The following is a 12705-nucleotide window of genomic DNA, read 5'->3' as shown; positions in this document are numbered from 1 at the left end:
GATCTGGTCCCTCCTCCCCACAGCCTCCTCCCTTCCACTCTGCCTGTGTGGCCCTTCTCATTCTGCCCCATGCCCCTCAACTGTTTCTCGTAAGTGTTTAAGCATAACTCACATCTGGCATAAGACTGAAAGCACCCATTTTAATCATAACCAAACAATAAAATGTTGCCATATCATTATTAAGTTGTACCTAATAATAATAATTCACCATGATTGAATAGCACTTTTATTGTGTACTAATCATACCTCATATTTATCCTATTATATAGCAAATGTTTATTGAATTTTTAGTATGAGTCAGGCAGTGTTCTAGACACCAAGGGTTTAGCAGAGAACAAAATTGCTTCATGCGGTTGTGTGCTGGTAGAGTGAAAAAGAAAGCTATCAGCTGAACAAGAAGCTTGCCAGTGTGTTCTCATTCTGTCTCTGCCACTTAGTTATTGGGCATATGGCCTTGGGAAGGGCAGTTAACCTTCCAAAGTTTGTATTTCTATGAAGCCGGGTAGTAGCCTCCCGGATGGGTGTCCAATGAGACTTATGAGGATCAGTACTAAATATAGGTAAAAGTGTTTGATAATCCACACATTAAATGTATTTATAAGGGATTATTGGCATTTCTACTGTGCTACTGTTGGTAATTTTTAATACCATCAGAAGTCAGACAGGTCCAAGTCCTAATCTTTATCCCATCATTTACTAGCAGAGTGAGCTTTAGCCAGTTAAGCTCTGTATCAGTTTCTTCACATTTAAAGTGGGTTCGGTAAAAATAATTAATTCTGTGGATTTGTTGGAAGAATTAAATAATGTTTATAAATCCCTAACACTTTTTCCTGACACACAGTAAGAATTTATTTTGATTGTGATTATATTTTTAACAACCTTCTAGCAGAATTGCCAGGCTCTGGAACCTGGATTTAGATACAACATTTAGATACAAACAGAATCTCTTTCCTTTTTAAATTAGTCAATTTTTTAAATTGATATATAGAAATTATAAGTATTTACCAGGTACAACATAATGTTTTGAAATATGTATGCATTCTGGGATGGCTAAATCAAAGCTTTAACATGCATTACCTCACACACTGATCTTTTGTGTATGTGTGTGTGAAGAGAACACTTAAAATCTATTAGAGGAAAAAAGTCTCAAATTGTTTTCAAGAATACAATATAATGCTTTTTCCTCTTTTTTGGAAGTTCTAGGGGTTAGAACCCTGTGCCTTACACATGTTTCACAAGTACTCATCTTGTGAGATACAGCCCCAGCCCACAATACATCCCATACCATTGTTACTATAACTATAGTTATCGTGCTGTACAGTTAGTCTCTTGAACTATTCCTCCTATCTAACTGAAATATTGCATCATCTGGCCAACATCACCTCAGTGCCCACCACCAGCCCTTAGTAACCACCATTCTGCTGTCTCTTCTGTGAATTCAACTTTTTTATATGCCACATATAAGTGAGTTCATTTGATTTTGACTTTCTGTGACTGACATGTTCATTCATGTTATAAATAATAGGATTTCCTTCTTTATAAGGCTGAACAGTATCCCATCATGTATATGTACACCACATTTTCTTTATCCATTCATTCATTTATAGACACATATTTTGATTCCATACTTGGCTATTGTGATTAATGCTCAATGAACCTGGGAGTATAGATAGGTCTTCAACATACTGATTTCAATTCCTTTGAAGGTATATCAAGTGGTACAGTTGATGGATCTTGTGATAGTTCTATTTTATTCTTTGAGGTTCCTCCATACCATTTTCCATCATAACTGTACTAAATTTCATTACTGCCAAAAATGTGCATGCGTTCCCTTTTCTCTTCATTCTTACCAACACATATATTTCGTCTTTTTAATGATAGCCGTACAAACAGGTATGAGGTAATATCTCATGGTGGCTTTAATTTGCATTTCCCTGATGATTAGTGACATTAAGCAGTTTTTTCATAGTCACTTGTGAAAAATGTCCATCCAGGTCCTTGCCTGTTTTGTAATCATATTATTCATTTCCTTGTTATTGAGTTGTTTGGCTTCCTTATATATTTTGAATATCAACCCTTAACTGTTGTGTAGTTTGCAAATATTTTCTCACATTCTCTAGATTGTCAGGATTTCTTTCTTACACCATTTGAGCACTTATCCTTGTGCTCAAAACTCTTTTAATAACTCCTTCTTGCCTACAAGCGCAAACCGTTACTTCAAGGTTAAAGTTATACTTACCTCCACAATTTGCCAACTTTATTTTCCTACTAATGTATAATAAAGCACTAGCTACTCCACATGCACCTCTGTATCCCCCGACCCCACCCCTTCCACACACCCACCTTGGTCTCTGTAACCCTTATGTCTTTGCTCCTTTTGTTTCTTCCCCTTGGGTCGCCTTCCCACTTCCTCTTTATTAATTCACATCCTGGTTCTTTGAAGGATTGTCTTTTGGAAGATTATCCTTCACATTTTCAATGACTCAACTTGATAAAAAATAATGTGCAGAAAGTAATGACCTTGGTGTCTAGAATATAAGAGGTGCTCAAGTGTGTTATCCTATTATGGTGACTGGCTTTGTTCCACACCATTCCCTTCAGTAATCTTCACACCCTTTGTGGTTGTGTGATACTCATGACTTATTTAGCAAGTTAAAATTATCCCTTGTCCATGGTGTGATGTCACATGGGCCTCATGGAAAAAGTGGAACCCATTTCCAAATGGTTTTCTCAGCTAGGGCTCTGCTCCTAATATTTACCTCATTATCGCAGTGTTTTAAGGATGTGTACTAGAAGCACCCACTAAATTGTATTCTTCTATAGGTCTGGGCTTCTTGTCTTCATCACCACAGAATCACCAATGCCTAGCACATAGTACTGATTTCATAAATATTTGTTGAAAGGGTGAATGACAGGAACAGTATTGTTGCTTTTCTATACCTTTACTGTGCAGGCTTTTCTGTATCCTTGATGCTTTATTTCATTATTGAATGATTAATTCTTATTGATTCAGTTCATTCTGCTGCTGTTTACCAAATGTCTACTTTGTGTAGAACATAGATTAATCACACAGTCTCCATTCTCAAAGAACTTTAGAGTCTGTTAGGGAGAATAAGACACACATGTACAATACTAAAATGCAGCATGTCCTAAGAGGTAAAATAAAGCTTTACGAGCAGCTCAGAGAAGATGAATATTCTTTCCTGATGGGGGAATCAGCTATTTATGGTGGATAGATTGGACATTGAAATATGTGTGTGCTTAGGTGGAGTTCCACAAACAGAATCACCGAAGCAAAAGAAAAAGCGTGGAATAGGGAGAACATGAGGGGTGTGAAGGGTGTAATAGTAATAGAAGATGAAATTCAAAAAGATAATCTAAGTGAAACCGAGAGACTTGATTTTAAATGTCAGAGGTTTGAATTTCACAGATTAGGTACTTGGAGCTCTGGAGGCATTTTCAACCCTCAAATGGTCTCCTTAAGTTCCACTTCAGGCAGGTGAGTGGAACAATGACTGGTAAAGATGTCCTGAGGGAGAAACTATGCTGAGAAGCCACTGCAGTGGTCTCCTAAGAGATGCTAAGGGCTCAAATAGAACTGGGGTTTAGTAAGGTGTATATACTCCATTCCTCGACCAGAAGATATTCTTTTAGAATATCTTCATATAAGCAAGAACTTTCATTTTCCCTTTTGCTCAGAACTTGTGCTCTTTTGAATCCTAAGTGAGATAGAACTGGCCTCATGAAGAATGAGGAGGTGGATTACACAGGGAATGCTGTCAGCATGAGTTCCATTTTATTTTCAATTGTGCACTGACTTTCTAGAATTTTGAGTAGCCTAATAAATACGCTCATGATTGGGGGTAGAAACAAGAATTTCAGTTTGTTACATATTTTAAACATGGTTTTTCAGAAAGAAATATTTGTGGATTTAGGCTGGCAATGAGAGTAATAAATCATGTATAGTGTTTTTGAAAACAGAATTGGACTTAGGAAATATGGGGATGAAAAATTTAAACCAAAATAAGATTTATTTTTAAGGTAAAGAACTTTGTAAAAAAACTTTTAATTGTATCAAGAGGTATGGTTGCATTTTTTTAATTTACTTTGCTTAGTAACATCTCAAATCAAAGGGAAAAACAGTTATATATACTGATATACTGTTTGTGGTGTTAAATGAGGGAACAGGGTAGCAACAAACACTGAACACCTGTCTAATCAGAAATGCTTTTCCAATCCACAATACCATCTTTAATGAATTTAACTTGTATTGAAGGTTGACTCTAAAACATCATTCCTGCTAAGGTTCTCATTTCCCAGTTGTAGGAAACTGTTGGTGAATAGTAGGCATGAAGACTATAAAGTAGCATAAAATAAAATAATAACCATCATTGCTTTATTTGGGAGATTTTGGAAGGAGAGTAGAACATCCTGAAGGTTTCAGCAACACTGGCCTTAATGGGGACTGGCGCTGTGGCTTACCAGTCTGTCTTTGGGTGAAGGCCCTTAAAAGTCCAACCATGAGCCCTGCCTCTTGCATGGGTTCATCTGTGGAAGGCAATTCCCCATGCAGTCTGCTGACTGTGGTCTTCCTGGGGAAGGTTCTCCTTGAGCAGGCTTGGCTGAGCCAGCAGCTTTAGACAGGTGGCTTTGATGATGAGCAAGCAGGAGGGGGACGCCAGCCATCCGGATTAGCTGAGTCATCTTGGGTGTCAGTGGCTACCATCCATCAGCCAGATGGTCCTCAGGCCCCTGGGATCCACTAGTGCCTTAGGATTCATGATGATGACCTATTTCTTCTTCCTGTCTCTGACTGCTTGCTGTTTTCTGAGCTCCTGGCTAGTGGGTCACCCTGTGAACCATTCTGTTAACAGAGCAGAATGCACAGTGCAGTCACTTCAGCACAAACACGCTTACCGTCTTTAGCCCCCCAAAAGTAATGCTCCAACGCTGTCCACTCTCAATTCCACTTTCCTATTTGCCGAGTCTCCTTTCCATCTGGATTTGGACTTCATAACCTCCTCAGTGGAATCATATCAAGCTGAAATCAGAAGAGAACATTTAACTGTAAAGTAGGAAAGAGCATGGACGTGGAAATGAGACAGACCTAGGAGCAATATCAGAATGGCCTAGACAAAGGAAACCGATAAGGCACAGCTGTTAGATTCAGAGGGCTTTGATTCTCATCAAAGAGATGAGAATTAATATACTAGTTAGGATGTAAAAGAGATGATGACACGTGACACAAGAAGACCAGGTAAGATATTAGGTGACCATAGAGAAAAGAGAATTTTTCCTAGCTGAGGGGGAAGAAATGGGTTTAATGGAATAAGTAGCATTTGAGACCTGGCTGGTATGACAGACTGCTTCATTTGAGCCTCTACTTCCAAAATGTACCTTTGGATGTAGGGGTAGTGGGTGTTGTTTTTGTTTCTATTTACGTCTTAAAGGATGCCTTGACCTTTTGGAATTTATGTTGTTTGCCCATGTTTTCCTAAGTCTTCCAAGATGAAGTATCAACTAAATAGCTGTTTCTTTTCCATTTTAGTATTCTTTTTATGAAGTTCAAGAAAATCTCATCTTCTATACTCACATTGCTGATAAATGTAGAAGTAAAAATTAGTTTAAGGAACACTTTCCTCTCCCCAAGGAAGAGAAAAGAGAGATTAGATGAACAGCATCAGTTGATGACCATCCTATTGAATATCTGTTCTCATCTCCGACCAGAAGCAGAGGCCATTTTGCAGGGCTTCTAGAAGAGCTGCCTGTGGGTCTGTTCTGCATCTTTCTAATGTGCTATGTTTGGATACCACAGCCTCCTCAGGGGCACACAGTCCACAGAACCAGACTCACTAAGAAATTTGGACATTAAATGTTTTCCATAGATTAAGTCCTGAGTTTTTGAAATGGTAATCCATTTGTTCAGAATTTTTTTTTGTCTTTAAAACTTAACCTACTGTCTAACATGCTGAAAATCTAAACATTTTTAAGATTTCTTAACTTGGGCAAGCTTTACACAAAATTTACTGAGAGAAGAATGTTGTAGCTAATGAAATTTTCTAGTTAACAAATACTGAAATGCTTTAAAAAAATCCACAGTCTCGTGGTCTAATGACAATCATTTTATTTTTATTTTGGTGTGTGTGTGTGCCAAGAATGGAAAAGGACTTCACACATACTAGCACTCTACAACTAAGCTACATCTCTGGTCTGACGGTAATTGTTTAAAAGACTGGATCTTGTCTTCTGTAAGATTAGTTGTTAACAATACTGATGGAGGAACAAGGGAGCTTATTTAGGTCTAGCACAGGTGCCAAGAGCCTTGCCCTTAGTGGCAGTATTTTTGAGCTTTGAATCCTGGGTCTATCTCTTGCTAGCTGGGTCTATCTCTTGCTAGCTCGAGTCCTTTAGTATCATTGTCCTGATCCAGGGTTGGGGATCACAGTGGTGTAAGTCTGTATAGGGTTGTTAGGAAGGCTACATGAGACATAGATAAAGAAGCTGCCTCAATAAAAAGCCAGAAACAGAAGTTAACTGTAGCTGGTGCTGTGCCCACTGATGTTTCATGTCAGCTCTGTACACCTGATAGGGTAGGAGTTTTTTTGGTGTGGGGTATGGGGGAAGAGTTGTGTGGTATCAGAGATCCAACCCAGAGCCTCATGAATGCTAGGCAAGCAATCTACCATGAACTACATCCCCAACCCATTTTAAATTTTTTATTATGAGACAAGGCCTTGCTGAGTTGCCCAGGCTACCCTTGGACTTGAGAACCTTCTGCCTCAGCTTCCTGTGAAGCTGGGATTATAGTAGATGTGTGCCATCTGCCCAGAAAAGTCAGTATTTTTAATCTGACATTTTTATGGGTGCCTTTTGTGTGTGTGTGTGTGTGTGTGTGTGTGTGTGTGTGTTAGGAATTGAACCTAAAGGTGTTTTACCACTGAGTCACATCCCTAGCACTTTTCATTTTTTTTATTTTGGACAGGATCTTACTAAGTTGCCTAGGGTCTTGCTAAATTACTGAGCCTGGTCTCTAACTTTCAGTCCTCCTGCTTCATTCAGCCTCCTGAGTCATTGGGATTACAGGCTTATCTGTACTTAAATACAAGTACAGCCATGTGTCATTTAACAACAGAAATGCATTATTGGGTGATTTTATCATTGTGCAAAAGTCTTGGAATATAAACCTAAACCTAGATGGCATAATTTACTACATACCTGGGCTATATGGTGTGTGTATGTATTTAGTATAGCCTTTTGCTCCTAAGGCCGTGATGAGCAAAATAACATGAAATTAAATCTATCATAAGATGATGTAGTCATAATCAGGAGACACAGTAAACATGAGATATATAAGGAAATTGCTAGCATAACAGCATATTGTTTAACAGTAAACTTTTTTATAATTTTTATAATGTTAGAAATTACAGTATAATTAACACAAATGATAGACATAGCAATAGAAAGTGTAGTACAGTAAATATGTAAGTCAATAACAGTTGTTTACTACCATTATCAAATATCACATGCTGTGCATATACTTTCCTGCAGCTGGCAGTGCAGCAGGTTTGCCCACACCAGCATCGTCATAGACATTAACGCCCTGTGCTGCATCATGACAGCTGTGACATCAGGAGGCAACAGGAATTTTTCAGCTCCATTATTGTTATATGAGACCATATCGTATACGTGGCCTGTCATTGACTGAAACAATGTCATGCAGCCCACGACTGTACTCAGATTTAGAAAGCTCCTCGCCCCAAGTCATATAATTCTAAATGGCAGAGTTGAGATGTGTACCACAATGTGACCAATTCCAAAGTCCATACTGCTTTTTTTTCCCCCCTTAGATGACCTTTTCTTTTAGGTACTCAAAGCCCTCTTTTCATTCTTTTTCCTTTATTTTTACACATGCTAATTTATTTTTATACATGGTAATTCTTCTCTAATCCAATAGTACAGAAATAACTAACATAAAAATTCCCCATTCTGGGAGATCCTTAGAGTAGAGGAAAGAAATCAGGGGAAGGGAGAAGGAGAAGGAAAGGGGAAATACTGGGGGATGATATTGGCCAAATTGTATTGTTATATTGTGTACATGTGTAAACACGTGACACCGATTCCCAGCATTATGTACAACGATAATGCACCAATTAAAAAATGAAAAATAACCCATTTCTTAATCCCGTTCCTTATAAGTGATTTTTAAAATGTGTTCTCTATGCTTATAGATAATTTCATTGTCATTTCATACTTTCTATGAAAATTTTGTCATAATTTACATTCTCTCAATGCTGTAAAAGTTCCCATTTCCCTGCAATATTATCAAGGCTGAATGTTCTTTTTCTGTTATGTTGTCCATTCTGTATCTGAAAGAATACTGTATCTTTGCTTTAATTTGCATTTATTAAATTACAAATGAGATTGAATGTCCCAAAACCCAAACTACTTTCTCTACAAACTATCGCACCCGAATTTGTAGTAGTCCCAGGATGGTGCAGTAGTTAATTAATTATAACAATTAGTATGTCATAATTCAATTGAATATGCCTAATGTGTTTTAGAATTTTAATGGGGCTTATTATTACCTGATGTTTTATTTATGCTAAATACATATTTTTAGAATTTTGCAGGAAAAAATTCATCAAGGAAATAAGCAATGTATTTATTGGTCTAACCAGTGCTTGCTAAGCACAGTGCTAAGTATTTGATTCAGAAAAATAAACAAGATAGTGCTGGTTGTGTAGCTCAGAGGTAGAGTGCTTGCATAACATGTGTAGACCATGAGTTCAATCCCCAGCTCTGCAAAAATAAAATAAGCAAAATAAACACATTTTCAAGAGTTTTAGTCTTGTATATAAAATAAACAACTGCCTCACCAAGAAAGCTTTGGTTGGAGGTAACAGAATAGCTAACCCAAACTGGCTAAAGCAATGAGGAAATTTATTAGTTATCATTCTAGAAGGTGGCTAAGGATAGGGCTGGCCTCTAAATTTGCCCTCCCTTAAAGGACCAGTTCCTTCCATCTCTGTCTTTACTCTGTCACCCACTATTTCAGCTTCTTCCTAAGGCCGGTTCCTCCATCCTCATGTGATGGCTGCCTGTGGCAATTTGGGCTCCCTGTTTTCTTTCTGAGAGATAGGTGGGCATCTTACAGCTCTATTAAGATTAAGGAAGAACTTTCTACAAGTTTCCACAAACAAACCTCTCTCTTTTTGTCTCATTGGCCTGGGAGGTGGGGCAGGGGGTAGGGGGAGGTGGGACCCATGCCTGAGGTACCCATTCCTGACAAAATTGTTGGAAAAAGGAATGAGATTGACCTTAGGCAATCAGGACTTTGCCTGGAACAGAAAGGAGGGCCCAGCTTTCCCTAAGGCATATTTGTAGGCAGCAGGATAGATACCTACCAAAAAGTAAATAAATAAAAGTAAGCAACCAAACACCAAATGGCCTTCTGCTAGAAATACAACAGGAATGACTTCTGCAGAAGCCAAATGTTAATAAACGCAGCAACTGTGCACAATTGGGGGCAAGGTGAGTGTACTCATACCACAATGTGAGCGAAGAATGACTTCCATTTTCTTCTGAATGTCCCACAGGATCAGAGTGGCACAGAACCTGTTAGTAGTGAGGAAGATGGCAACCAGGAAGTTGGTGTTAAACAATTGCCTGGAAGTGATAGCTCCAACCTGGTGAGAATCCTGGGTGTCTTTCATTCGATGTTCTTTTGGGGGATTGTATTATTTGAATTTTGTACCACCTCGGAAAGGACCATCTGTTGTGTTTGCTTTCCTTGGAATTTTAATCTCTGAGACAGAAGAAGCTTTCCACATAGCAGATCACCCTTTCACACTGAATAGCACCATATCCTGCCATCTTCACACTTGAGTTGTGCTGTCTGGCGCTGGAGAAGCAATTGCCCCCTTTAAATCTAGCTTAGTGTTGTTTTTTAGCTAGGGCTGTGCTGAGTAAATCCTGGAGACACAGAAAGAGACATTAAATGTTTTCCATTGATTCATGGTAAAAGATACCTATTCACCAGAGGCTCAAGCCTTCCAGGCAAGTTTAGAGAACTCTCCCTCCTTACATAGTTTAATGCTTGATATTATATTTGATAGTTGTTGAATGCTTGCTGTGTATCTGGTACTGTTTTGCAGCCAAGAACTTCCAGGGTTGGACTATAAGTTCTGGAAAGAAATATTGAGGCTTTTTTCTTTGTGATTCAAAATTCTCAAATATCAAGAGGTGTCATATGCCCACAATCCCAGCAACTCAAGAGGCTGAAGCCGGAGAATTGCAGGTTCACAGCCAACCTCAAAAACTGTCTCAAATTTAAAAATAAAAATAAAAAGGTGTGGGGTATGGCTCAATGGTAAAGCACCCTTGGGTTCAATTCCCAATACAAAAAAAACCCACAAAAACCCTCAAAGAATTCATCACTTAGAAGTCACTCTGATTTTTAGACAGCTTAAAGTTTTATTTTGCTTCAGGGAATTTGAGAAATCACCCATTTGTCTTCTTTCACCATTTAGAAAATATATTTTGAAGCTGGGCATGGTAGCATGTGCCACAGTCCCAGTTACACAGGAGCTGAGGCAAGAAGGTCATTTAAGACTAGCCCGCGAGATAAACAAAAGAAAGAAAAATAGAAAGATCAATAGGTTGATTACTGGCTTAAATTCCATATCCTAGAACTGATTCTTTCAGGTCAAAAGGAAAAGACACATCAGCAAGAGTAGAAATTGTAATGGGCCACGCCTGAACAAAGCTACCTGGGACCTAAGCATTGAGAATAGGACCATTGTTCAAGGAAAAGGCATCCACAGGCTAAACCGTTCCTTTTCCCACATAGAACACACATTGGCCCCAAAGAGGGCTGTGTGATATCAGCAAATTTCACACTGAAAGCCCTTCACTTAAAAATATTGCAGCCTGTTCTTTTGGGTACCATATCTCCAGATAGGTTAAGGAAAAGTCTTTTAAAGCAGCATGATTCTGTAAGTAGGGGTCCCCCTGTTTCATTTCATAGGAAATGTAGAAGGTGGAGCACTCCCTTGCTTCCTGGAAGACTCTGGTAGTCCCAGTGACATTCCCAGGTAGCCTGCAGGCCAAAGCCTCCTCCATTCACTCCCTTCCCAAGCAGGCAACAACAGTGATGAGCTCAAGTGTCACACAGTTGAAGAGCCGGAAGGACTGAGGCTCAGCTCTAGGTATCGCTTCATATTGCTTTTCACCAAGGGTAACAGGCTCCCCCAAGCCATTTGCTATTTCTCTTTATCCCCATTGTTTCTTTCCTTTTCCCCTCCTTAACTTTTGGAAGCCTCAAATTTCTTTGTCACTATTTCCAAAGGAATCGTGCACGATCTAGTTGAGGAGAAGAAAGATAGCTTGACTTTGACAGCTTTTATAGTATAAACATAAATGGCTAGCAAAAAGCATTAGTTAAGAATATGACATGGGGCAAGTTACTTGACCTCACTAAGCCTCAGTTTCCCCCCCTGACAAATGGCAGTTATCAGGATGTTGTGAAGGAAACAAATGGACTGACTCTTCAGAATAAATCCATAGAAAAATATAAGGCAGAGTGTCAGAACTTAGTTTATTCATTCAACAAATATTTTCCGAATGTCACTACACTCCAAAGACTGGAAAGTGTACAAAAAAAAATGCCTCCCCCATAAACTAATTCCAGGGTGATGATTAGAAGAGAGATGGGTAACACAGAAACTGGCAAAATATTAGATTTAATCATGAAATTGCCCTTTTATGGGAAAAATAATTTTATATATTATAAATATAAACCTAATATACATGTTTCTTATAATAGGATATTGATAACCATTAATCATCTGCTACTATATTCTTAAGGGGGAAGTAACTTGTTTGTGAATAACTAGTTGTTATTTGACTACTTCTCTTATAATATTGCTGCACCATCCTAAGATTGTTACTGAATATTCCTTGTCCAAGGGCAACATCTGATCTATACAGGCCTTGACTATTCTCACCCTTAGTTGGAAACAGTAAGCTGTAACTCCTCAAAGTTTCTCCCTTGTTTTCCGAGAGGCAAATGTCTCCTCGGGTACAGTGCAGGATGCCACAGTTGTCTCTAAGAATAGAACTTAGGCCTTGATCTTATTCTTTACATCATCAGTCAGAATAATAGAATTTGTATCTGAAAAATTATACCGGGCTGAAATGCATGGAGTAGGGGATATGTTATGGGAATTTAAAGGAGGAAGGAAAACCATTTCATTCAGGAATTAGGGACAGTTTCTTAGAATAAGGGCCTTTAAGGTGAACCTTTGAAGATTAGGCAGTGGAATGATGAGGCTAGCATGAAGTCGAGAAGGGTTACCAGATAAATCAAATAGTCTGGGTGGGCTGGGGTGCAGCTCCGTGGTAGTAGAGCACATGCTTAGCATGCTCGAGGCCCTGAATTTGATCCCTACCACCAAACCAGAAAACCAATCTGGATTATGGAATAGCTGGTAAGGAGTAGGCTTTTGTAGAACAGCAACGGACAATAGCTTTGAACAGTGGAATCACAGAACTGAAGAGACTATATGCTGCGAATTATAGAATAATTCATTTAATTTATCAAATTAAAAGATTATTCATCTCTTTATCTTCAGTGCTTGTTAAATGTGTGAGGATAGCTGGGATGATTATGTGTGTACACAATCTGCTACCTGAGAGAAACTGCAC

General features: G+C 38.6%; 1 protein-coding gene across 6 annotated transcripts in view; it reads left to right on the top strand.

The window, feature by feature from the left end:
* Positions 1 to 12705, top strand: part of PATJ (PATJ crumbs cell polarity complex component) — a 346985-nt gene that overhangs the window by 248704 nt on the left and 85576 nt on the right. For 5 of the 6 annotated variants that reach the window (XM_081306348.1, XM_081306345.1, XM_081306346.1 and 2 more), the window contains one exon: positions 9597 to 9689. The exons of the other annotated variant lie outside the window; for it this stretch is intronic. In XM_081306348.1, the coding sequence (XP_081162474.1) occupies positions 9597 to 9689 (93 nt within the window). The remainder of the gene's footprint in view (positions 1 to 9596; positions 9690 to 12705) is intronic. 6 annotated transcript variants of the gene reach the window in all.

This window comes from Spermophilus citellus (assembly GCF_964194105.1).
Source record: "Spermophilus citellus genome assembly, chromosome: 9".
Taxonomy (NCBI): Eukaryota; Metazoa; Chordata; class Mammalia; order Rodentia; family Sciuridae; genus Spermophilus; species Spermophilus citellus.
The sequence above is the reverse complement of the archived record's forward strand: the minus strand, read 5'-3'. Positions and strand labels throughout refer to the sequence as shown.